The following is a 26,643-nucleotide window of genomic DNA, read 5'->3' on the forward strand; positions in this document are numbered from 1 at the left end:
AAGCTTGTTTCACAATCCCGGCGAACACGTACGATTTACGCGCATCAGTTTATGTGCCGCCCCTAAAGCACGTCAGCCGCGGGTTACCCTACCACTTGTGCCTCGCTGTATCGCTGGTTGATTCAGGAGTTTTGAAAGCAGAAAACGATAAGATGACTACGAGTACGCTTGTTGGTCGTAATAAACGTGGCCACGGCACAGTATTCTTCTACAAACAATTACTCCACGCATTGTAATACGAATATTTGCCGATAAAACCAATTGAAATCGTTATCACCAACCTGTGCACGCAAAGCATTGGACTTACATGCAGATATCGCGCTGTATATAAACGACTCGTTAAAGCAAACAATGCCAACTATCTCGGGTGCAACAAATCCGTCGCTTTCTGCCACCAACCCAGGCTCTCCCACCATGAATCCCTATAATCCCAGTCCGTACAATCCCGCTGCAGTAAGTTCGCAAAATTGTGCTTTTTTTAACAACGACCTATGCAGGAGTTACAGAAATGTGATGGGTATTAATCCGCTTTCGGCGTTCAGGTCGGAGGATTAGCGCCGTCGTATCCACCAGGACAAGGCAGTGCTTATGCTGCAGCAGGTAAGCACTGACAGCCGACACATTCGCATATTAATGTTAATTCTATATTATAATTTACGTGCGCATTATGTACGATTGTAGCGGTCAAATACTTCTTGTTGAAAAGTTTTTTTTTGATAAAAAACTGTATACTTAGCACTGCGGTTGATTGCTTGAGATAATTCTTGCATAACTCAACATCGAAATTACGAATGCGCGCGACATAAGCTTTTCATACTTTCTCTTTATAGAATTATAAATATAAATATTGTTGACAGAAGATTGTGTATTTAAATCGTGATGGTTGAGTATTTAAAACATATCAGATGTACGTGATCGTAGGTACAGGTTTCTTTGAAAGATGTAGATGCAATTCCGAAGTTATAAGTACAATCACATACCACCCAAGCGTATTGCGACTTTTGAGCCGTGGTTGCTAAATCAGAGATCTCATTTGGTTATCCGAAACCTATCTGCGGTTTTGGATCTTTAGGGCGATCGATAAACTGCTAGCGCGTTATATAGGAGTGTCCGTTATAACTTTATGTTTTGTATATAGAAGTGCGAATATTTATATATGAAGGAAAAGTATCCAACATGTGTGGTCATATAATAGCACTGTGTTAAAAGTCTTACAGTAACCGGTACTTCTAGCCAAAGCGATTTGCGGTTTATTTATTTATATATCAAACTTTGCTGAACATTTACTGAAACTTCGCAAGTTCCGTTCTGGTGATAGGATAAGAAGAAATATTTGTGATTATTAATCACTGTAACGGATCAGTCAATGTTGAATCTGTCATTTGGTGATATTAGAAGTGGTATCAGCCAGGTTTAAATTCCCGTGCTACCGGTAGATTTCGATCGTAGCCTTTAATGGCTTACCTGTCAGTCTGTACAATAAACAATAATATAATAAACAAGAAGAGAATGTGTTAGCAACACAAATACCGGTAATTATAATAAGCATAACTTTTATGTGAAGGTGTTCACGGTCACGGGTACGGTACTGCGCCGCCGCCAGCTGGTTACGGAGCTGGCTATCCTCCGCAAGCTGGATTCGGCGCACCCCCTCAGAATCCCAGTCAACCACCTCCAGGCATTCCCCATGATCTTTGGCAATGGTTCCAGGCGGTCGACACTGACAGGTAAAAGCGCCAGCTTCTGGGATTGTTACTTATATTTTAGTTTGATTTCGTGTGCGTTTCTTAGGAGTGGCAGAATTAACGCGACAGAACTGAAGGCCGCACTGCTGAACGGCAACTACAGCACCTTCAACGATGGCACATGCCGGTTAATGTATGCAATAAGTTTAGAATGCACAAAATCATAAACTAAAGGTAATCTTTTAAAAAGTTTGATGACGTTTTTGATTCCAGGATTAAACTATTTGACCGCGATAACAGTGGCACAATCGATATTCATGGTAGGTTTTTTTCGCGAGATTGTAAGCTATTTGTTGCACTTTTGCAATTTGCAACTACGAAGTATTCGCAGAAGCTCGTAACGGTTGTAACATTGATTTGAGTATAATCATATGTAGCATCATGATCACATTTTCATTGGTTTGAAATCTGCAGAATTTGCTGCTTTATGGAAATATATTGGCGACTGGAGAGCATGTTTCGATCGGTTTGACCAAGATCGTTCGGGAAACATTAACACGTCTGGTAAAACAACAGTTTCAGTCAACAGAGGATAAACATCCAATAATTTAAAGCATACTGGCGTCCAGCGTGTCCAGAACTTATTTCCAATAATTTTTGTATCTGTAGAACTTAATCAAGCCCTCACCAGTTTTGGTTACCGTTTGTCGCCGCAATTCTGCCACACACTGGTTAGAGTTTATGCCAGCCGGCGTCCCGGAACCACACAGGGTGACAACATCAATTTCGATGACTTTATCGAAGCATGTGTGACAATTAAAAACCTTACGGACACATTCCGCCGCTATGACCAACATCAGCAAGGAATGATTACCGTCGGTTTTGAGCAGTTCCTTGACATGGTGGTGAGAGGCGCTGTATTTTGAAGTAATGCATGACTCTCTCTTTTTGTCTTTGTTCGTTTTTCGCTTGTAAAACTTTGTTGCTTTTCATTAAACATCTTACATCATACGATTTTTGGTATACCAAGTTTTCCGTTGCCTATTGCAATATCTTACACTGACTGATATTAATATTGATATATTCACTGCGAAAAGTGTGTTTCACTATACTGTTTGCACAAAGTATTAATAATTGTTGTTATTGCATTACTGGATTCGCTTTATTATAAGCCATAAATTCAAATAAAATTCTGAATCCAAGATGATCGCGCGATTACATGTTTACAGTGACCTATTCTTGCAGGTTCAAAATTTGGCTTAGCCATGGGTTTTCGGCTATTTGCTATCCCTTTTCCATAAATGATGTGACGCGATGACGTGGCGGTGTCGGTGAACAATGTCAACCACATTGCGAACGAAGAGGAAAAGAGAAATTTCGCTTTTTATGTTGCACGTCGTTTTGTTGTTTACAGACTGCAACTGTCTTTGATAGTTATAATTAGTTGGAGACGAGGACTTCCAGTTCCATGATTTTTATTCAATTTTCACATAACAATGGCATATTTGGTATAAAATCAGAAAAGTAAAGCTTTGCTTCGGCAAACGAATGAGGACTTCCTGGACATCCGAGTTAATTTTCCATTATAACCCTTACTGTATCAGTAGCCTGCAGAGCGCTCCGAAAATACTTATGACAAAATATCCAAAAGGTGAAAAAACAATACAGATCATTTTCACCATTAGGAATCTTTCAATTGGATGGCGCTAGTCAGAAGCACTTTCTTTGGTAATGTTTCAAAATTTGACAACAGAGTAAGCTTTTTCGACTGCGCACTTGCCGTGACACCCTTCCTGCAATGAAAAAGTGGCATGTTAAAAACATAACTACCACTAAGACCCAAACTATTGCATCAAAATTAAATGGCGTACTAAATAGACCGCCCAGAATTAAATATTCAATTATTCAATCTTTTCCTGGAGCACGTGCAACATGGAAAATCCAGAACGCTCCCTTTTGACTTCAGTAGTACAATCTTAACGGTACCATTACGTTTCTTAAACGATACAGGAGATGTGGACTATCATTTATAATACAAGAGAAATTTGCGTCAAACTAATTGCATAACCAGTCATTCGCGGTATCATCGCGTAATCAGTTAAATACAAATCGAGGGTAACGCTATCGATTGCCTCAGGATTACGTAATCCTGCTGCCTTTACTATGCGCGGGTGCGACACTGAAGCGGATCGTAAGGAGCCCAAAACCAGCAACAAAATTCTAATAAACCAAACCAATTTCAAATTATATTTTTAAATACCCAGGGGCAAGGGCAATGGTAAATTCGTCTATTGTATTTAATGGACCTCCAATCAGAAGCTATGCTTCTCTGATTTCGCTGTAAATTATTTCAACAATTTGTATAATAAATAAAAGGCGCTGCCATGGTATAACATTGCTGATTAAAGTTAGAGGCAAAGATAACCTAATACTACAACTTATTACGGCATTTACTGTGATTTGACTTTCTTAACCTGGCGACAAATAAAAATTTTTTTAGATGCGTAATGCGCAAACGCTCAAGCACCATCTCCAAAAGCAGACAGACCATTAAACACCTACGAGTGCGGTAATAAGACCTGTTACTGTGTCTTATTCAAATCCCACTTACACTAACAAATAACCAATCACGCTTCCTTCAGACGCCACCTTTTCCGCCGTATCAACATTTGTAATGTACAGAATATGATCTACAAGGTAGTTGACTGCAAATAAAAAACCGAAATGGTAAGAACCAATATTACGTGCTGCAAATATGTTGAAAGTGATAACATGAATATCTGTTACAAGCAATTTCTATATTCGTTACCGTATTGCATGTAATCGGTAGCCCAATGCGAGAACAGCAAGGGGTTCTTCGTATAATATATCGTGTTTGTTTAATCAAGTGTCAAAAAAGCCGGTACAGCCGTACCTTCCTTCAACTGTAACGGATAGGCAGCTGTTTTCACCCTGACGAGATCCACGTTTTCCGGCAATAATGCCTTATTTATGGCTGGATCTGCAAATATTACATAATATATAATAAAAGGGGTCGGGTCGGGATATTATGCAACAGACTGGCAAAACAATTACATAACACTGACGTACGTCACTCACTTCCCAGTTTACACAGAAGAATATCGCTAAATTCCACCTCATGTTTGAAAGGCCGATGCTTGGGTGACCTAAGGGGATGGCCGTATATGTTGTGGCGAATGCGCGCTTCACGGTGCAGTCGGCGTTCCTCCTGGGTACTCTCCACAATATCTTGTGCTTTGGGCATGGAAATAACCTGTAGATCCGGTTCCAAATCTTGTCGGCTGGGATGATTTTGCAGTTCATCCACCATCCACTTATTGCCCAACACCACAATAAAATTAACTGCAAATTCAATCACTATTCACGATTCAAATTAAAGGTTTGCTGCAGTCAGTGTCTCGTTATTGCATAATCCATTCCAAAAGCAGAGGAGGTGCTTTTTCATTATCAAACCGGTATATAATCAAAACGAAAAACACTAATGAAGCGGTATGGTAATGAAACTTTCAATATAAAAAACGGCTATAATAAAAACAAATAACTGCCCCATAACAATTTGTCATAACTCAAGGCTTACCTCGAAATGCTTTCGCAATAACAAAAATGTGGCTATAGCTGTACTCCTTGACCACAGAAAAACAATTTATAATGGCTCCGCTGTGTCTGGCACGGCGATCATTGTCGAACTTTTTCTCGATGACGGCTCCCAATTTACGAATTTGGGAATGGAGCAGTTCGAGATTCGATTCCGAATTCGGATTAGTTTCGGGATCAGTATTAAGGTAGCCATAAGGAAGCACAAATTTCCGGTAGTAATAATAATCAAACATAGGATCAGTTGGACGATCAAACTGACAACAGGCTGCAAAGAAAAGCGTAGATTCAGATTAACCACCAGTCAAGAGTATCTACAGAGTCATAGACTAATTATGACCAAATGAAGATTCGCCTTACTTGTTAAATCAAAAATTTCGATCTTCATTACGTGACGTTCCAATAAATTACAAACAAAAAACTGTACAAAATAAGCATAAAATTACAGTTAAACAAAACTAAGTCACTAAGATTTTTCCTAACGAAATGTCAGACGAAAATGAAGAAGTTTTGACGTTACTACCTATCTTACCAGTTAACTGCAATCTCCAAACACTTCAAAAATTGCCTAAATAACCAATAAAAGTAAGCCATGTTCTCACCGATTGTGCCGGGAACTGCCAAATCTGGCTGAATAAAATCCAGATCAACAAAAATGGGATTTCTTCTGTCGTCCCCTCTCATTCTAGCAGCATAATTTAACAATAACCGGCAAAATACGCTTCGTCCGGAGTTGGCATTGCCCAGAACCAGTATTCGAGGACCAACCACATCATTTTTTACAGCGACTTCTCGATGTTGTTCCAGGCAGTTGTGGAAATTGAAATGAATGGTCGTAACTCGGCTGTCTTTTGTTTTCAAAATTTTCGGCTTGCCCTCAATCATAATAGTACATCCAGTCCACGACCATATGCTAATTTTGCTGCCTTTTAAGAAAGTATAAATCCTGTCTGTTGATAGCTCGGCGCCAAAAACTTCCGCCTGCCCTTGAGCCATCTGAAGATTGATAACGAGAATTAGCAACCGCCCAACACTGTGATGTCAAAACCAACATGTTTTAAAAAATATTACAGTATATCCAGTTATTCTTTCTAACATTTTACCCGTGACCCTAATAATCAATCGTAATTCTTCAATTAACGCAGCGTTCGCAACCAACCAAATACAGTACAGAATGGTAAAGGACGAGGATGTTTCAGAGAGAAATTCTAACGAACAGCACATGACAGATAAAATTCATACCCAAAGATGAATTATTGGCACTTTATCAACATTTATCCTCATTTCTTCCAATGGGCTGATTTTATGCTCGTCAGGATTTTTCAGTTCCCGCTGAAAGTAGAGAGGTCCATTCATAAATAACACGCATTACAGCCGACAACTCACAACTGCTGCCATGCACCACCGAGACTATTACATAATCAGGCATGTTATTCAACTCATGAGTCATGACGTTGAAACATCCTTGAACTTGAAATCCAAGGTTACGATAGCACTTACAGCTAGCACTGGCAACTTCCCATACGGGCCCGTTGTCAGGTCGGTTTGGGATGAAACGCGCGGGATCGCTTCCGCCATTTTTCTTCTCTACACCTTTCACACAACGCTACACCCTAAAATAAAAAAAGAGCGGATTAGTGATTACCCAATCCAACGATTTCCTGTACTGCTAATATTTACTCGAGTTATAGTACTCCAACACCAGAATTATTTTACAAACATATTATTAACCCAAACGCCAAAAATTTCACCTGTTATAAAAAGAAAAAGTTTAATCAAATTTAACAAAAACCGATAACTTTGATCGCTACATTTTTAAACGACTGCACTTCATATTTACCCCAAAAGTTTTCCGCTGAACGTAACTAATAAAAGTTGTCTTAAACCGTCACTCTGAAAATGTCTTAATAAAAGCCTTTAAACTGGGGGACTACAGCATGGTGTTGTTCGAGCATTTCTGAACCAGAAATCCCTGAGATAAAAAATGATTCGCACTTTTCAAATGCTCAAAATTACTTAGCGAGTACAACCCCAAGCAAAAAACATTAGAAAAATATAACAAAGTTAAATCGATGAAATCAGTAAAGATCAACTTGTTCCTTCCGCCCTTGGAAGAGAATTTATTTTATTATTAATAAAATGCAAAGGCGAATTAAATCTGCTAGGCTGTAAGTTAAGCGGCATTTCGGTAAATGAAAAAGCATGCTGTAAAAGTAAGGAATAACTACAGTTTCAAGGCAATAAAATAAAAGGAATGACTAAGAGAAAGACCAAAGCATCGTTCGAAAAAACAAAAAATAAGCAGGTTAACTCAAAACTCCAAGGTAAAGTTGTACACGGTAGACGGGCAGAGTAAATTCCTTCAATAAAAACCTCAAGCCAAATTTACTGAGTGCATTTCTCGTATCCCATTCTAACAAAAAAAGCAGTGTATTTTTTCAGAAAACTGCAGAACCATAGAACATCTGATTTCAGAACAGCGAAAACAAATTACAATCACCCAAAGATCTCCCACTCTAGCTAGCTACGGCGATTTTTTTACGATTTCTTTGCTACGACAATTTCTTCTGATCTCCAAACACAGTGTCGATTGTTATTGTTGATTTATTAGTGTTAATTACAATGTAACCATCTGGAGATGCGAACGTCTCACTAAACTTGACTAAACTATTAAACTACTATGTAAAAAAACTTGATTTCCACAAACTTATCCACAGTGGAAAGATAAAAATCAAAACTATTTACTGCCTTTTCGAAACCACAAGAACTGAAATTACTGAAATCTTAATTTTGCGGAATCTTAAATCTTAAATTCTTAATTAACAATGACACACGATTAGTATCACAACGTTAAAACGTAGTAACAAGTTGGACTAACAACCCTGAATATTTCTTACGGGTCTTACCGGTGCAGAATCAGAATCTAGATTATGGAATGCCGGAGGAAGTTAATCCGCAACAGGCATGGACTACGGAAGCAGATGATTGTTATAATTGAGCATTGTGCTGGAGTTAGCTGTCGCGCTCTCCCTATACCGACCAGATACATTTGTCCATCGTAATTATCCAGAAGTCACCTTGAGGAAACTCGCATACTCGCCAGCCTGCTTAGGTTTTACTCTTGACAATACTCTTCCATAAAAGCGGCGTTTCGTTGCGTAACGTTTGCTCTTGAACTTTAGCAATACGGCGATACTTGTTTACGTAATAACCACAAGTAACCGCCAAAACAAATCATCGATCCACACAAGGAACCAGCGAATTGAATGGCATCCACGTTTTCCAGACGAGATGGATGACAATGGTGCATGCATGGCGAATGTATGGCAAACGTATTGGTGCAAACTTCAAACGGATTACGTACAACGGTACAAGCTGTACGACTGTAAGAGCACTTTAACTCGTAGTGCAGACTGCAGATGGGAGGAGGCTGGTGACGTTAAGCGGGTGAGCCACTGAGCTGCACTGCTGCAGCCTGTCGAGCTCTACTCATACGCCACGCCGGCCGCGGTAGCAGTGGCGTAGCACTACCGCAAAAAACCATAGTCTAACAGATGCTATTTATTTAACTACGCTATGTATTTAGTTAAACATACATGACATAATTATTAAAGCGTTATCAGATTACCAAATTTAATGGCAAATTTAAAAAAATATGACTTATGATCTAAATCCGTCATGGAATTGTAGGTTGCAAACTTTTTAGTTGCTACCTTAGAGGTGTTTTGCTATCCGTGCACCATTGCCATTACGGCAACTTATTGCAGCCCCCACTTGCTGCAAAAAACTTACTTACGGTACTTTAGAATTTAATGGTTATTTATAATAACTTGCACATTTTTGACATACTCTGCCAATTTTTTTCCAGATACTTTACCGTGGTTTTCGTCTGACTTTTATGGCAAAAAGATAGAAATGGCAGATCAACTCCAGCGTTCCCGCTCTGTGTACAGTAAGTGCCGTGAAATGTTGTTTGCACGAAACGGTGACGATCCTTTGCTGTTATAAGTTTTACTAGTTTTCATGTACGTTAGTTATTTATTAGTATCTCTCGTAGCCGTCACCATGTGCGTATGTTTTTTAAGATTTTAAGACATTTCATCGGTGGTTTTACTATGGCTTCTATGCTTGGGTGTTTGCAGTTGGTAATTTGCCCTGGGATATTAAGGAGGATGATCTGAAAGAAGTGTTTGCTCGAGTTGGCACCATCGTGAGTCTGCGCATGCCCAACGATCCGGAAAGTGGCAAATCCAGAGGTTTTGCATTCTGTGAATACCGCGATCAGGAATCTGTTAATGTGGCTATTAAACACTTCAATGGATACGAACTTTTGGGACGAAAGATTCGCGTGGACAGCGCCGCTAACAATCAAGATAAGGATGCCAAGATTGTAGGACCCCCACCAGTGGACGTGAGTCTGTTGACGTTTCGCGCGTTCGTGTGTTCTCCTAAGAGTGCTAGCTCAGAAATTTGCTAAGAATACGTACCCCGAATTCATGAAATTTATTTTAAGTAAATACCGTATTTTACTAGAAAAATGCACGTTGCCGTGCATTGGCAGACCGGAGCAAGACTTGAAAGAAATGGCCGCTGCGGTGGCGGTAATAGGTCCAGTTTTCGAAGGGGGGGTGGGGGCAATTCCTAAAAAGCGTTTTGGGGGGTGAGGAGTAGGACTATTTTTTTCGTGGAGGTGGCATTACTAATTAATAAAATGCGGGAAAGATTTGATCTCTTCTGTATCGCAGTCAACAGTGTGTACGAAATTTTTAAATTATTGCTGTGCGCGCACCGTCGGATCAGTTGTCTTTGAACACCAATAAACGAGATTTTCCCGTTTCGAATACTTTTTCTACAAAATCTGTTTCATTTTCTATCTAGAATCAATTTGGGGAAGCCTGTGATCCCGTAGAGGCTCCGGAAAGAATTGCCAGCATTGTGGGAAAGATGTCTCCTCAGCAGATTCAGGCTTTGGTCAGCGACACGAGACGCTCTCTGCAAACGGATCCTGAAGAAGCTCGTGTCGCTTTAGTCAATAATCCACAACTGGTGTATGCCATTCTGTTAGCCCTTGTTCGAGGTCGATATGTCACGAAGGAACGCGGAACCGTAAGTCTCGAAGTTGTGAATAGGTAATAAGGCTTTTATAGCGTTGCTTTACTCATTTTCATTTCGAAGATGTCTATATGAATTACCGTATCTGTTGATTCTTTATTGGATTGTGACATACATGCTGTACCGTTCTACATTTTTGTAAACTTATAAGACAACAGCTTTTGTATCGCATTAAGGAACAACATTGAATTCGACAACAGAAATTTATTTATTTTAAACAACGGTAGCAGAATGGGTTATTATCTGTGTAAAAATTTCAGTAGGATATGTACAATTCCAGGAAGCATTGACAAAACAAGAACCTCCTTTATTGCCTTTGTTCCCGGAAGCTCGACCGGCAGCTGTTCCGTCGCTAGTCAGTCCCATTCCTAGTTTGACTTCCGGACCCAGTCTCCTGGGTCCATCTCCCGGTGTTCCCATGCCCGGTACAATCCCTCCAATGATGGGTTCCGGAAGCATGGCTCCTGCATTTGGCAACCCGCCGCTGGGACCACCGCAGCCATTCCATCCGGGTTTGGCCGTGCCGCCTCCTCAGAACTATGGTCATCCACCGATGAATATGAATATGCCGCCTCCGCACATGCAGCCTGATCATTTGCATCATGGTCAACGTGAACCGGGATTCGAACGAGAGCGGCCGTCTGGACTGAGAGGCACTATGCGGGATCGCCCCAATCGAGCCAGCCGGCCAGATGGCGAACGGGATGCTTTTCGGGACGGCGGTTCTGGTCGGCATGGAAATCGGGAAGGTGCAAACCGGGGGAGGGGAGCTCAGGGGCCTTATCAGGATAATCGTGATCGGCAACGCTTTCCACCCACGACTGGCAACGGCAGTGCGAAACAGTCTGTAAGTTGACTGTTTTCGGGTGTCTGACGGGAAGCCCCTGTGGCATGGCCCTGGATTTCGACAAATTTAAATTTACCTGTGTAGAATTATAGTTAAGGTGTTGCAAATTACTGTTAGAATTAAACCAATTAATGTGCGAAAAACGTTGAACAACACGAATTTTTAAATTTCCGTGAACCTGACTATCGTGCAGTACCACCATTACAGTAAATACTACGATTATGACTCGACTTAATGTCGACGCTGAGAACTTGTTTTCTATGAATGACCATGGTTAAGCGGTTTTGTAATCTCTTCTTTCTTTCAGCCTCGAACTCCAAATTCTCCAGCGCAGCAGTCACCTTCGACATCCAAGGAAGAGCAGGAAAAGGCCGAATTGATTATGCAAGTATTGCGCCTGCGGGAAGATGATATTGCCAAAATGGCGCCAGAACAACAGAAAACCGTCCGCATGTTGCGAGATCAGTTCAAAAATATTTCTAAATGATTTACAGAAACAGTGCTTTTTCTTAGAAATTTAGTTTTTAGGCTTCACTTAGTATACGTACGCGTTAAAGAAACCTTTATATTTTGTGTAATGGAACGAATACGGATAACGAATGCTGGTTGCTCATGTGAACTTGAGATTTGAAAACAATAAAAGAATATTCTGCTGATTAGCCAAAAGAAGCGAAGTTTTGCTTCGAGAATTTTCGCAGAATTCGTACTGTTTACTTAAGAAACGATCATTTTTATTCAACAGTACTTTAAAGATGGTGCGAGATCAAAATTTTAAGAGATGTGAAACGATAGTACTTTTCTTGTACGGTCCCTGCATTATCTTCATTTTGGCACTCACATCTTGCCCTAACCCCAAAGTGCCAGCATATACAGTAATGTAATGTATAAAAGTATAATTATTAAATAATAATAATGGCCTTTGTCCCCGGCGTCAATGCGCTAGGTAACCACATCCTTCCGAGGCACTTGCTAGTTGCTACTTGCTAGCACATACAGGTCTGCGGAGATATAACCTGCTATCTCCGCAGTTTCCAAAAGGCCGCACAAAAAAAATCGGTTGCCGAGTTTTTGAGAATGGCAACAAAACTGGCCGGCTCACCCGCACCACCTCCGTCCATATCCCTTTGATAACGGCTTGCAGCTGACTCATCAACAATTGCAATTGACTCAACTTATTGATATTGCTGGATCGGTGGTAAAAATTTACGCTAAAGAAGTACGTGCAAAAAGAAGGTTGTAAAAATTGGCGAACTTCCTGGTGGTTTTTCCACCTAATTATATACAACAGACGTTGCCGGGTTAATAACTCACCAGCAGCATGTAATGTTAAGCAAATAATTTTGGCTGTTATGTCATATGCGGTACTCTGTTTTTTTTTGCTACAGGATGACCGCAATGGTGAAAAACACTTGTACTGCAGGCTGGTGAGCTATGCTGTAGTTAAAAATTGAAAAACGGATTGAAGTGTTACATTTATATTCAAAAACACTTTTCCTACGAGTGCGTTAAAAAGATCCAAAACGAAATTTGCGTTTCGCGCTGATAATCTCTATGTAGGTCTGTTCTAGAATCGTGTACAAAGCCCTGCAGTGTACACTGCTCTACACACAATACAATACAACGCACTGTGATAAACGAAATTGGGCATGTTAATTGTTTGTTTTCCTAACGATTCCACTGCAGCGCTCTCATGGTTGCCGCCATTATCAACACATGCGGTACGCAAATGCTGCAAACCTGACACAGCTACAACATGTGCAGTAATATCCAAGCAGAGTTTTGGTTGGGCATTTGCATACTTGCTGATAATGTCTTTGGTAGAAGTATGCATAAAGCGTGCGTGGATGGATAGACTGTTCGTTGTTTAGGTACGGATATCAAATTTGACCACAAGGACATTCCATACTTTATTCCAGTTAAACATAAGTAATCATTAACAGCTCTGTCTGTCACGCGGCATAATCGAGAAGTGTTGCAGCAAATAACAGCTTACACATTTTTTTGCAGTTAATCACAACTGCGCCATTATAGATGTCTTGCAGCTTTTACAAGTCAAACAGCAATACACTTCCAGACTTCTTTATGCTCAGACTGGTTGGGATATTACAGCAGAGATTCCTCAAGTTCAAAGCATAAAAATAGCACAGCGCCAGAGAACGCGATTGCAGGATAGCCGCACTATTTTCTTCCACTCTTTACAGTCCATATCCCGCTCTGGTACGTAATAACCCGAAAGCCGGCTGTACGTGTGCTCAAGACGTTGTGTTCTTATTTACAGTTAGTGTTTTTTTTGCAAGCTTGCTTACCGACGGGATAAAGATGCAGTTTTCCGGACTGACGCTGCAGTATCCGCATCATTGCGTGATCAGCGTTTTCCTGACATTGGTTATCTTTCTGAGTTTCCAGACTGGTAAGATCAATCAAGTGGGCTATGATGATAACTAACTTGCATTCTGCTCATCTTGCATGATTTGCAATCTACCAAATAAGAAACTCTCTTTGTCGCGTTTGCAGCTGCAAATGCCCAGATTAACTGCTACGTATGCCATTCCATAAACGGTTCAGATCCGCAGTGTGAAAATCCCAGTAGAATCGGATCCAACACTTCCGTTCTAATCCAGAACAACTGCCGGACAGCGTTGGGGGCAACTGGTCCGAACTCACCCAGGCCCGCGCTTGCTTGTGTAACAGCTTTGGGCGAATTCAGTAAGTCGAAATACAAATGCATACAAAAGTTGTAGAGGAAAATGTACAATTGTATAGTATTGTGTTTTTCGAAAAAAATGCAGACAAAAATGCTACTAAATTTAGTAGTATTTAATTCGTCCTATGCGCAATCGGCAGCAAATTAGCACCTAGCGTTTTGTCTTTCCTTTGGGCTTTTGCAGTGCCATTAATGATACAACTAATTGAAGATTAAAAGAAGCAATATGTAAACAGGTCAGACATGGGCAAAATTATTTTTGTTTCAGTGCCAGTAGAAGGACGCATTAATTTTAATTTCATAAGTTCGGGATATCCGACGATATACAGATATTAACTAGTCATATTTGTATTAATTAGCCGGTATCAATCATATACGATTTAACTGCCATGTATGTATTAACTGTAGTTCGTTTCCGTAGAAGTAAATTTGTAGTATGTTGAATACATTGCATCCCGCTAGCTAGTCGTCGCCAATTTGGGAGCACGACATCTTTGTGTGCGCATAACTATGAGCACCTACTATAAGCACATAACCTGCGTACTGTATTTGCTATTTACGTATTATAATATGTAGTGTGATAACAGGTATTATTGTCCTGTGTTCTAACACGAATTCACCATTCTATAAATGTCTCCCGCTCTTTTAAATGTTTCGATTTTTCACTTTCTATTAGAGGACAAAACATCGAAGAAGATTGTGATAGCAGTATCCAGATACTGTACAGCTATGTTACCACCTGTGTTGATGGGCAAACCTTTGCCGGACGTCCATTATCAATGCGCAGAAACCGATTCCGATGATATCTTACCTGGACCACGGCGCACCTTAAATGGATGCATAGACATCTGCTTTCATAACACCTGCAACTCGGCGTCCATTTACCGCTTAGCGCCAGTAATGCGCAAGAAGTACGAGGACTACATTGCGCAAGCTACAGCATCCGATCCCAGCAAGAAAAGCAAGCTCAAATTCCCCGATGTCTTCGCTGTTGTCGAAGCGCAGCGGCTAAACGAAGAAGAACGTTCAGGTCCGGGAACGGGCAATAAATCCGCTGGCATTCGACATTCGGGTACGGCTGGATGTGTTGTAGCTGCCTGGAGTGTCTTGCGAATGTTATCCTTGTACCTGAAATAAACCAAAATTTAATAGCATCGTACCTGTATGTTGTGCTATCAGCTGCAACACAACGCATAAATTGCTGATAATAATAAATATCATTATGAACGATGTCGATTATTCTTGGATAGTCTTGTTCCTGTATATGTCTGAATAATTTCAATCTCAGTTTTGGTTCTTCTGAAAGTTTTTAAACATTTGTAGAAGAAGCATGCTGTGGTCACCTTTGACGAGTTGTTTATATAAGAACAATAAATATGAATGTGCGATACTTACGTAATGGCTTAAGGAAAGCTTAAGCATACATCACACATAATGCTAGAGTTATGATTTGCCTAAAATATTTTGTTTTATTGATTTTTTTTTGCACTTATATATATAATAATCAGGTGATTACCGTGTGCAATAAGTTTTATCTGCTACGAAATAGATTAACAGCATTTAGCAGATGGCTGTGTCCTTGTGCGTGCTGCATTTTTATTGGTAGATCAGAGTCATCAGACATCCTTGCTTTTTTGTTTTATTACCGAAAGTAAAATTTCATTATGATATGGTTGTAATTTGTATGCAGGACAAGCGTTTCAGAACTGTGACAACCTTGAGTACGTAAGCCGTGTGAGGCAGAGTAACTTATGGTCAGTTATAGACACTGGAAAGAATTAAAAAAACACGAAATTAATATTAAAAGGCAGCAGGGATTGCAAGAAAAACAAGAAAAAAACTTGTAGAATTGAGATTTGGCTTTGTATTGCATATCTACTCCTATATCTTCTTGCATAACGTATCAATGTAATATGACAATATAAATGTATTGCATATTTACTCGAGTTGTAAGTACGAAACAAAGGTAAAGCGCAAAATAATTTCTGTACTGTAGAGCGTCATCGCGTTATTGTAAATCTACCGACAAGCACAAATCTATTCTTTCCAGGGTGGACAGAATGATGCTATTCAATGCTACTCTTTTTGATATCGCTTATAAGTTTAAATTACCGCTATTCTGAAATTCTGAAATGTTATAGAAAACCAAAACAGTGAAAACCGCTTTCTGTGTTCTGTGCAGTTACTGTACGTATAATTTTTTTGATTTTTTGTTACATGGCTACACGCTGGATGGAATCAGAAAGTACGAGTACCTCATAACTGCCGTACTATCATCATCTACTTTCAATACTTACTACTGCCGACATTAAATTTTCTCATAAGCATTGTCGATGGTTTTAAAAAATAGTTACGTAATGCTGGATTGCGCCTTTTGGATGTCCAGATAACTGCTGGCGACTGCATTAATTAGCCTAGACCGGGTCATAAGTACGAGTAATACGCGCTGTGGTTTGCGGAGTTGTTAAAAACAGGCATGACTACTGCTATCGTGCATTTAGGTTCGAAAGCTGTCACAATTAATCTTGTCAGATGCCCTAATCTGTCCTGTATTAGTTACCCGTTCACGTACGAAAATGTAAAGTCCCTGGAGCAACATACCGACAAGAATTTCTTTAATTGCGTCATAATCGTTTCCTGATCGTTTATATTATACAGGAAGCGGGCAAATGGGTAAAACGTTTTGATATCGTCTGCACGGTCTCGTGCGGTATACATGCCAGCTCAATAACGACATTATGGTAACCTTTACCATCTTGGCGAGGCAAAGATAGCCAGCGTGTTATATTAAATATTGTGTGAATATATGCTTAACGAGCTAATTGTTGGTTTCAATTTAATATTGGTACTGTTCTCTAAAAAGTTCTAATGCATACGAATACATCAAATCTGGCCATGGCACTGTTTTTTGAGCGCACTGTAAGTGCATATTTGACGCCAGAGCGATACATGCGCGAGAAGAAAACTTTTAATCTTCAGTTAACTTGCCGTAAATCCACGGGAAGCCGGCGTAAAGGATTTGTTTGTATAATAATTATACCCTTTCCGCTTTGCTCGTTTCCTTTTCCTCTCGGTCTACAACTGTAAGCACAGTTGCCACGCTGCTGTTTCTTCGTTTTTGATCCTAATCAAAACCGCACAAGCGCATATATACGTCACGGTAATCTTTTATACCGTGTTCTGGTGGTACTCCGTACACTGCACACAGTACAATACATGCCGCTCTTTCCGCTCGCATATTCACAATTTACAGAATCTGGTGAAGACAAATTAAAACGGTAAGCAGATATTTAGGTAATACACCTCCAGTATATTAAAAGAAAAATACTGTTCAACGCACTCCGTAGTCCGTACAACGCAAGAATTACATATGTGCTTAAGACAACCGCGCCTAACATAAGTGTATCCGTACTTGAAGTACAGGCTTTCGACAAATACAATCGATACAGTACTAATTAGCTGTTTAATTTAATTGTGACATCAATTTCGAAAACCATTTTTTAAGCACAGCAATAATTGCAAGCTTAATCACGCGGCATTCCTGGTCGACAGTTATGTAGACCGCAGAAATAACATGCGATGTGGCGGAAAATGGATATGTTTTATGCGCATTCGAATGAAATTATGGCGGTAACGTGACTGTAAATTGGTTACTGAAATTAATAAGTTTGTGATACTCGACTATCTCCATTTCCGCATGCGTTGGAAACATTTTCAATTATTGGACATCGGCCCTTATTTATGCCTGCCGAATGACTGTAGCTGGGCTGACATCCCGCCACGCAACGATATTGGGTGGTAAAATTTTAATAAGACACTGCCGTAGCATAAGTGTCGTAGCACTATTAATATAATTGTGTATGCAAATCTGCATACTATCTCCAGCTGTTTCGGTTAAAGATTTTTATAAAAGGCTATATCAAACTAAACTCAATAACAGCAATTTAACGTCAGATTGTCAATGCTGTCACTCGGCGGTATTCTTTGCGGAAACGATTAACGATGGTTATGTGTACGTCTTCACCGCAAACAAGACTGCATCTGCAGCTGTCAAGTGAACCACGAAGAAAAAGTGGTTATTCTAATTTATTAAGTGGTTTTCTCTGTAATATGTTTGCAATCCAAAAAGATAGAATTGTGTACAAACGTTGGAAACCGCAGGAAACCAGACAATCTTTTGTGTTTCAAGATTTACAGATACAGCGGGAATTTCGAAGGGAATTCATATTGTGCTAAATTTCAGTGACCGTATGTATTTCGCATTATAACGATTAATTATAACTAGTTGCAAGTGGCAAAAATTACTTTTCTGCTCGCGTAAATTAAAAAACGTCAAATTTTTTCGTGCTATCGTCAGAGAAAGCCAGCATATACATAGCTGCGTACAAAAGTGTTTCGTAAAACTAGATTTGCTTCGCTCTAGCGTTCGACATCTGTGTGGTTCAATAATCATAGAGTAATATGCTTATGCATATTGTGTACCATAAGAAGCAAAAAGTATGCTAGTGCAGAAAACTGTTCTTAAAATTGCGCGTCCCTTTTTGTCGTTCCTGCATAGGCATACAGACTACTCTACACTTTCCTTTGGAGTAACCTTTGTAAACATCGATAGTCGACAGTACATTTTATAGGCAAACCGCTCTTTCAAATTGTTTTGGCTATCAAACGGTATAATAGACCGAACAACATTAGATTTAAAAATTCACTGCACATAACAAATCATATGTAATTATCGTGGTAAAGTATGCTGCATTAGCCATGAAAGTATTCCCATCCATAAACCTATTCAAACATGCTGTTATTCATCCACCATAAACTGTCATGTGGCATGTTGTTGTGAGTGATATCAATTAAGTATCCCAAAAAAGTCCGTTTATGAGTCGGCTGTCGTAATCCGGAATCAGATGATATATGGCTGTGTTGGTTGCCTTTTTTCTGGATTAGGGAGCAGGTAGAGCAGGGCAGTCGGGACGGCGGGAAGAGGCAAATATAGCTATTCCACATGACAAGTTAGTCAAGCAGACTAAACAGATAGTCAATTTTTGGGAAATACGATTACTTTCTGGAGAGAAAGCTATTATGTACAATGTTGTGTGTAGTCAGTTCGTCTCTTAACAGCGGCATCCGGGGGATCGGCGATCGCGGAGCTAGTTTGTTGGATCAGTGATAAGATGCCGGCACTTCCATTGCCGCGCAGAATTACAGCACTGCTCCATCTGATAACACTAACTCTTTGTGGCGCATGCTGTTAACGGTTACGTCTAACCAACGTTATTCCTGAGATTTTACACGTCGTAAAAAAAGACGTTCTTTTCCAGTTGTACAATACGGACCGTAGTAAAAATTGCATCTTCCCTATGGTTTCCGCGCACAACCAAGCCAATTATATTCCAGAACCACGCTCACACGCTGGCTGGGGTTATACAAGCTGTGCCCGCCTGTTCCCGTTTGATTCATGACCGTTGGTTCGTGTATTTGTGTTTTTACATGGGCGTATGATCATCCCGGTTTTATATGGTAACCCTGTCATGTTGGCATGTCCTTAACGGCATCCATAGAAAAACTTATATACCTTGTAAATTGCCAGTTGAATTGTGACGTTATGTATATGCCCCGCAATGTATATTGCTGTGCTATGTACATATTCGTCGTCGCCTCTTTTTACTTGAAGCACTCTTCATGACTGTAGCGAGCGTGTGTCTGTGTGTGTTTTTCGTGCGGAGCAGTGTTGCGGGTGTGTGGGATCCTGAATGGTATGTTTAATTCTTCGACTGTGAACGCCCTTTTCCTGTACTGCCCGAAACATGCCGACCCTGGCCAACACACTTAAGAAATTGGATAGATGAAATCAATTATTAACATTTGGCCAAGCGAGTGTCGCCTGTTTTGTGTGTACACACAACTTTGCCCCAATACACTGAATGGGATATACGTATTCGGCTTTTTTCTTTTCTTATTACCCCTGCTCATTTCAATTGCATTATACAAGTCACGATATGTTGCCGACTTTTGCCAGCTCTCGGGTGTAGCAACAATGCCCGCATACATCGCTGCAGCGGCATATAACCCGGCTTAAGGAACGCACGGGAGTCGCCATCATGCACATTGGGAATGTAATTTGCAACAAATCGGATAACACGGGAATGTTATATATGCAAATGCACCGCCGCGGTTGGGGCTACTACGACGACAAAAACACGCTCTTGTGTACTGTACCGTAAAACGTCGCCGACATTTTGGTGTGCCGCCGAGTATATATATTGCATACGCAGTGCTGTGTGTGCCGCCGAAAAATTGGCCCGTTTCGGTAACATGATCCATTCGGATTCGACGTCAACGGGACAGTTATGGAATTATAGTGTGTTTAATGTAACGTTTCCGGATGTAACGGCACATTATTTCAATAGATCACCAGCCGGAAATATTGTGCCCAATAATGCCCCAACGGAAGCGATCTCTTGCCAGCAAATCCCGGGGGAAAATATCCCCTTCCCCTCATGCTACACTTGGCCGCAGATTATCCTTTTTGCCTTTTTTATGGCCGTGGTTATGTTTATCATTGTCTTCGGCAATTTGCTTGTGATAATGCAAGTTCAACATTTTTCATTGTGCTTTGACTGTATTTGTGTGCACCTCGCCATTTACGATTAAGTAATCGGTTTGTGATTCTGATTGCAGATCGATTATGACCAACACGTCTTTGAAAACCGTTCAAAACTACCTTCTGGTCAGCTTGGCCATAGCTGACTGTATGGTGGGTGCCATAATTATGCCTTTCTCCCTTGCCAATGATCTAATGGGATATTGGGCGTTTGGGGATATACTGTGTGATTTTTGGTGGGTTCACTAATCATCGTAAACAATAAACTGCAAACATTTTATTGTGAACGTTATAGTGGACATAGGCTGCAGTTCAAACATGGCGGATTCTGATTCCTTAATGACGCTTTATTGGCTCATAGCTGCCTAGTTTATAATAATAAGTGTACACACATGCTATCAGGTGGTTGTTTTTAAACTGAAACCCCCCTACTTATGTTAATGCACAGTTCGGCTGAGTTAAGTGCACTAGAAATAAGATCGATAACCGATATATGAGAATTTCGAAAGCGGTGCTGATGCGCTAAGTATCAATTAATTCTTTTGTAGAAATGTGACATTTAATTAAGACCACTCTACATTACAGTATTGTACACCGTACCTGGCCTTTACACAGGTGCAATTGAGACAACAGTTTTCGCTCTGGCTGTAAAATCTTGCAGACTACTTAAATTTACGTTTCCAATGGTGTTTTATAATACTATAGCAATATTGAACGATAGAAAGATTTAAGTAATATTTGGTATGCTGAGTTTTATAGGTAAACAGGAATTGCATTCAGTAACTTTGCGACAGCAATTCTGTATCGTTGTCCGATATTTAATTAATGGATGGTGACTGGTGAGGTTTTACAGGAATGCTCCAATTTTGTGACCTTGATAAAATAACCACCTAACTATTCATGTGATCCGCACATCCAAATACTAATGCACTGATTTCTTACGGTGTTATTAAATAGTTTTTAAGATAAACCAATCATAGAGCTTAGATGTGTGCCACTAAAATTCTAGCTATAAAACTGAAATCAGCAGAAAGTTTCCTTACAATCATGCTTCATATCAACCGGCAAAAGCCAGTCACTGTTTATACTATTACATAGTACAAATTATCAATAGAAGGGCAAGCGGTATTGCTGCTGAATTTGGTTTATTATAGAATAAAACTACCTGAGAAAAGGTGAAGCGTTTTTAGTATGTGTAATCGTATCACAACAAAGTTTGGGAGGGATTTTAATATGGATGAGATTTTATACAGTTGAGTTGTCATAACAAGACAAGCTAATTTCCGAAAGAGGTGGAATAACTTGGAACCATCAAAGTCTTTTGTAGGAAATGATGTAATCCGCTGATCGATGGTGAGATCCAGGCAGAACAGACGTTCAGTCATGAAGTAAAGTTAATTACTCAAAGTTAATTTCTTGAGTACCCAAGGGGCTCGCAATCGACTTAAAGGCACCACTGTATTGTTCGATCTTGCGGCTTGTCTTATTTTTTGACAAGTGCTGATAAGGTCAAAATCAGCGCAATCGCAAAGTACTCTTCAGTTGCCTACACTTCGTGCTTCGTGACAGTTACAAGGCCGTTGTACACCTACTCTATGCTTTGAGCGCATATCCGTGTTTCGTTGCATACTCGCACCGTAGTACGAGTATATGCACACATGTTTGTATTCCTCGTTTTGTGCATGCGTAATTAAACATAAATTATCCAAATATTCTCGTTCTACTCCGCACTGTAAGAATTTGCGCGAACGTTTTCGGACGAACTTGATCATTATTGATTAACCTTTAGGTTTAGTGTAGACATTTCATTTAAGTTTTCCAGCTGCCTTCGTTTCCCATGGCGGTGCTCCCTACACAATACTTGCAACTACGGCAATTGCAAACATAGAAGTATGCGTATACGGTATAGATACTTGTATTTGTTCCTCAGATTTGTAATGCTGTTCTATGGTGTTACTGTTTTCAACCGCAGGATTCGCGCCGCTCTATGCATTGTTTAATCTTTTTCTGGGAATTTTTGGCAAAATTTTTATGCAACACTAAAATAGAAAAGAATTTTTTTCCCAGAAAATAAATATCTTTAGAGTGGGGCACATTAGGCTCTTATCGCTTACTGTATTTACATTGTTTTCATTCAGCTGCATAATACGGCAGTATAGTCTGCTTATGGCGAGAATAATATAAATGGTATTCCAATAACAATCAATATGTCTATGTGTACACCGAGAAAGCACATGTACAATATTATGTCTATGTGTACACCGAGAAAGCACATGTACAATATTCTGTTCCTTGCTACTGTACGATTGTACAATTAAACTGGAAGCATCTGCAGTTTGTTGCAGTTTAGCATTTTTTACCCTTCAGGTGAATTTATAAGTAGCCAAATTTAAATAAACTGACTACGTACAAAAGTAGAATTTTCTAAAAGATTGTACCGTGTCCCTTACATATTTGTTTACAAACAACGAAGTATTCGGGATTTTATGAACAAAAAATTGTAAATACTGTGCTGACAGTTCGGTACACAGTGACCTATGCCATTAGCAGAGAACAAGTAAGGTCCTTATTAATATAACAACTCACACCAGTTGGCAAAAAAACTTATTTATAAAACCCTTTCCAAGATTTCACACTTGACACAAAATGACCCATACGCTGACGAGGAGCGGAACAGTAATGGACCGGGTGGAAAGTTTTGTGTCAACATTATCATATTAGATTTGTTCAAGACGTCAACACCAGGAGTAAAGTGTACATACTAGACAAGGAGCGAACGGGATTCATTTCCTTTTAATGACTCTTCACGTTCTTTCCACAGTTTTAGCGCAGTGGCTGTAATGTGTGCGGATACTACATGCTTGAGAGAATCAACGTTTACTGATAGCGAAAGGCTTGTGTGTGGCACAAGTGTCGTAACTTGATCGATGATACAAGGCCGCTTTCTCTATACAGTGCTTTGCGTTCCGCCATTGAAACGAACTTTGTAGTGAATCCAGCAAAAACTTGCTGCATCAATTACCATTCCTTTAAATTTTGTATGACAAAATGGAAAAAAAAGCTATAAGCGTTTAAGCCGATGCATAAGTAAATTATTCAATACGCTCGGCAACACGGGATTTTTTAAAAAATCGCATATTGGCGATTCGACATTAATATTACCTATTCAAGAGTTGACGCAACGCTTTCCGTGATGGAATCATAATTAGAATGATCTTGTAAGTCATGCACGCCAAGAGATAGCTAATCAATAAGATGTATAGTGTACCAGCCCTTTTAAAGGCGGGATTAAATAAAAACTGGTAGGTAGGTTGTATGCAGTACTATAAGGATAACCTTTTAATTTGCAACTGAGCTTTATCTGTCTTGTGCTGTTCTTCGAAATAAATTTGCGTACTTCAACGTATAAATTTTGTAAACTTAGTTAACTTAACCGAATGCTCATCACCGAATGCTTTTATGAGCTGCTTTTATTCGGTATATTTAATTTCAGCTTTTCCTTGCAATTACAGGTTGGCTCTGGATGTTTTGCTGTGTACTGCCAGTATTCTGAGTTTGTGCGCCATTAGCTTAGACCGCTACTGGAGCGTAACACAAGCGGTGACGTACCTCCAACGGCGGACACCCCGACGAGCGGCACTAATGATATTAGCTGTGTGGATGTTATCATTGACAATTTCCGTGCCACCCATGTTCGGCTGGAAGAGTCCCCCCAATATGACGGAAATTGTCACATTTGCCAATGAGTCAGTCCGCGAAACAGCCTGGGTTAAGATTTGCTCAATAGGCGAAGATACCAGCGAGTATGCCATATTTTCCTCCCTGGGGTAAACACAAATAAACCCGTGTTTCAATGTGATCTTTCACTCAGGAAATCATTTTCTTATGACTAAGGAAAAAACGGGACAGTACTTGCTAGTGTCAACTGTGTTGCAGATCATTTTGGATTCCGCTAGCTGTCATGTCGGTTGTGTATGTCCGAATTTACGCTGTAGCGCGAGCCAGAGCTACCGGTCCCGATAAGAAGAAACCGGATATCACCCCTGGTATTTTTAATACGAAATGCTATTATCGTAGTAACTTCTACGTCGTATATGCTAAAATTTCTGCTAAAATACTGATTTAAATTTTATGCAATATTACTTCGGAAACTGAATCTATAAGCGTTGAAACATTTATACATATTTCGGTGCACGAGAATACAAAATCCATCAAAATAATGCTAATGAAAGTAATAATGAAAAATATTTTCGTAGAATTTTATAATATATAATAATGCTTACAGTAATTATCATTTTTGCAAGGGGGGTGCCTGCATCACGGTCTTGCTTTCATAAATAAAGTTTGCGATCGTACTTACAGGGTTAATAGTTCGCTTTTAACGGATACGCATTTATACACTGTACGTATTGCGTAATTATGCTTTGATGTAGCTATTTATTATGAATATGAACATGTGGAATTGCGCATAATGATTTGATTTTGAGCAGCCTCGAAGAACACCAAACCGTCGATATCATCAGCTGTACCTATTCCAGCCATTAAAGTCGACCCTAATCCGGCCAAGAGCAGACCGAGCTGCACAGCCGACACGCATCGGCCTAACAGTACGATTACGACCTACAGTAAGGATCATAACGAGAGGAAGCCCCTTCTGACAAAGCCCAGTCTGCGGCCGGAAGTGTCCGATCAGCATTTGCCGCTAACTAACGATGAGTCTAATTCGTATCCCGAGTCACGCTCCCCGTCTTCCGCCGACGAAACACCGTCCAGCAGTTCGGAAAAGCCAGCCACAGCCGGCGGCGCTACCGCAGCGCCGGCGCGTACAGCACGCACCAAATACCACGGCACGAAACGCGACTACGGAACACAAACGGAAACCATTATCCACGATGAGCAACGCCCCACCTACATTAACGACGATGAATATGCGGAAACGAGCAGCATTATGCTCTTGTCGGAATTTGATTTCGATAAAAGATGGCGGGATTTTTTCGAGCGCTACTTTGCACCCTTGGAAGCCGCCGCGGCAGCGCGCGGTGTCAGCCAGCACGCCGTGCCACGCTCCGTGTCGGAGAACAATAACCTGGCGGCACCCAATGGGACACTGGTCACGGCGGATGTGGCGGTCATTTCCACGGAATCGGTGCCTTACTGGCACCGTGTACGCCGCTGGATTACACCGCTGCTGCAGTGGCGCCGTGCTCGCACAACGACCGATAACCGCGGCTACCGACTGCAGGTCAATAAAGATGCACGGAAAAAGATCTCCCGCAAAAAAGCCAAAAAGCACGTGGGTAGTCGGAAGGCCACTGCCAGTGATTTTCAGGATGAAGCCGATCGGCGTAAGCGGCGCATACAGAAAGCCAAAGAACGCCGGGCGACACTGGTGGTCACACTGGTGATTGCCACGTTTGTCGCCTGCTGGATGCCTTTCTTCATTGTCTTGCCGCTGAAAGCCATTTGTGGGGAAGAGCGCTGTCCCATGGATGCCAGGTTGTTTGCCGGATTTTTTTGGCTGGGATACTTCAACTCGGCGTTGAATCCGGTTATTTACACCATTTTCAACCGGGATTTCCGAAAAGCTTTCATGCGGGTGCTGTTTGGTGCCAATTACAGTAGGAAAAAAGAGAATCGGCAAAAGGGCAAAACGTAATTATCGTTGTTTTTTCTGTTTAGATAAACCTATAACAAAGGAACGATGCAGAGAAATTTTCTGGCTACAGTTTTATTGTGTTCTTTGCAAATAATTGTTGTCCCATTTTGCCTGTCGGCATGGACAAAATCCGCTCATGCTTCCATTTGTGAAAGTTAGGTTTTTTGTTTTTTGTCTAGTTCCGTAGCAGTTTTGTCGTTACGATGTTCAGTGATTCTCAGATTAATAATCGAAACGAGTTGGATGACTTTCATTGCAGACTACTGGAATCTCTTTTATGATAATGCTGTTGTGCTCCGTGCAATACGTCAAATAGTAATGCTCAACTGTGTGGAATAAAAATAAAATGCCGGAAATGCAAGTGCAATGTCCGTTATTTTTGCTTTTTTTGCAAGAGTTTCAACTGATATTATACGAGTAGTA

General features: G+C 40.4%; 5 protein-coding genes across 12 annotated transcripts; 4 read left to right on the plus strand and 1 right to left on the minus strand.

Moving 5' to 3' along the window:
• Positions 1–154: 154 nt before the first annotated feature.
• Positions 155–3,214, plus strand: LOC129581988 (programmed cell death protein 6-like). Of its 2 annotated transcripts, none has more exons than XM_055473333.1 (8): positions 155–453; positions 543–600; positions 1,565–1,727; positions 1,792–1,878; positions 1,959–2,005; positions 2,160–2,249; positions 2,355–2,612; positions 2,931–3,214. In XM_055473333.1, the coding sequence occupies exons 1-7, from the start codon at positions 352–354 to the stop codon at positions 2,609–2,611; spliced, it is 804 nt and encodes a 267-aa protein (XP_055329308.1). In that variant the 5' UTR covers positions 155–351; the 3' UTR covers position 2,612; positions 2,931–3,214. The 2 variants fall into 2 exon arrangements, with proteins under 2 accessions (XP_055329308.1, XP_055329309.1); XM_055473334.1 differs by having other exon boundaries at positions 2,355–2,590.
• Positions 3,144–8,582, minus strand: LOC129581985 (polyribonucleotide 5'-hydroxyl-kinase Clp1-like). Of its 3 annotated transcripts, none has more exons than XM_055473327.1 (10): positions 8,378–8,582; positions 8,207–8,269; positions 6,801–6,913; positions 6,543–6,632; positions 5,903–6,296; positions 5,284–5,568; positions 4,785–5,048; positions 4,600–4,686; positions 4,297–4,390; positions 3,144–3,478 (listed from the first exon to the last, which is right to left on the minus strand). In XM_055473327.1, the coding sequence occupies exons 3-10, from the start codon at positions 6,876–6,878 to the stop codon at positions 3,367–3,369; spliced, it is 1,404 nt and encodes a 467-aa protein (XP_055329302.1). In that variant the 5' UTR covers positions 6,879–6,913; positions 8,207–8,269; positions 8,378–8,582; the 3' UTR covers positions 3,144–3,366. The 3 variants fall into 3 exon arrangements, with proteins under 3 accessions (XP_055329302.1, XP_055329300.1, XP_055329299.1); XM_055473325.1 differs by having other exon boundaries at positions 8,341–8,582; XM_055473324.1 differs by having other exon boundaries at positions 8,207–8,581.
• On the plus strand, positions 8,484–11,915 carry LOC129581983 (cleavage stimulation factor subunit 2-like). 3 transcript variants are annotated; one of them, XM_055473321.1, is made up of 6 exons: positions 8,484–8,685; positions 9,169–9,252; positions 9,443–9,711; positions 10,179–10,406; positions 10,693–11,259; positions 11,567–11,915. In XM_055473321.1, exons 1-6 carry the CDS (start codon positions 8,592–8,594, stop codon positions 11,744–11,746), a joined length of 1,422 nt encoding a protein of 473 aa, XP_055329296.1. In that variant the 5' UTR covers positions 8,484–8,591; the 3' UTR covers positions 11,747–11,915. The 3 variants fall into 3 exon arrangements, with proteins under 3 accessions (XP_055329296.1, XP_055329297.1, XP_055329298.1); XM_055473322.1 differs by having other exon boundaries at positions 8,601–8,668; XM_055473323.1 differs by lacking the exon at positions 8,484–8,685 and adding an exon at positions 9,063–9,097.
• Positions 11,916–13,174: 1,259 nt separating this feature from the next.
• LOC129581876 (uncharacterized) lies at positions 13,175–15,353 on the plus strand. Of its 2 annotated transcripts, none has more exons than XM_055473154.1 (4): positions 13,175–13,476; positions 13,538–13,669; positions 13,774–13,965; positions 14,640–15,353. In XM_055473154.1, exons 2-4 carry the CDS (start codon positions 13,579–13,581, stop codon positions 15,098–15,100), a joined length of 744 nt encoding a protein of 247 aa, XP_055329129.1. In that variant the 5' UTR covers positions 13,175–13,476; positions 13,538–13,578; the 3' UTR covers positions 15,101–15,353. The 2 variants fall into 2 exon arrangements, with proteins under 2 accessions (XP_055329129.1, XP_055329130.1); XM_055473155.1 differs by having other exon boundaries at positions 13,557–13,669.
• A 2,120-nt stretch (positions 15,354–17,473) lies between these two features.
• On the plus strand, positions 17,474–26,575 carry LOC129581605 (alpha-2C adrenergic receptor-like). Of its 2 annotated transcripts, XM_055472786.1 has the most exons (6): positions 17,474–17,593; positions 19,653–20,550; positions 20,642–20,800; positions 24,077–24,391; positions 24,501–24,610; positions 25,055–26,575. In XM_055472786.1, the coding sequence occupies exons 2-6, from the start codon at positions 20,276–20,278 to the stop codon at positions 26,218–26,220; spliced, it is 2,025 nt and encodes a 674-aa protein (XP_055328761.1). In that variant the 5' UTR covers positions 17,474–17,593; positions 19,653–20,275; the 3' UTR covers positions 26,221–26,575. The 2 variants fall into 2 exon arrangements, with proteins under 2 accessions (XP_055328761.1, XP_055328762.1); XM_055472787.1 differs by lacking the exon at positions 17,474–17,593 and having other exon boundaries at positions 19,161–20,550.
• The last annotated feature ends 68 nt before the right edge of the window (positions 26,576–26,643 follow it).

This window comes from Paramacrobiotus metropolitanus, unplaced genomic scaffold (assembly GCF_019649055.1).
Source record: "Paramacrobiotus metropolitanus isolate TYO unplaced genomic scaffold, Prichtersi_v1.0 Parri_scaffold0000006, whole genome shotgun sequence".
Classification (NCBI taxonomy): Eukaryota; Metazoa; Tardigrada; class Eutardigrada; order Parachela; family Macrobiotidae; genus Paramacrobiotus; species Paramacrobiotus metropolitanus.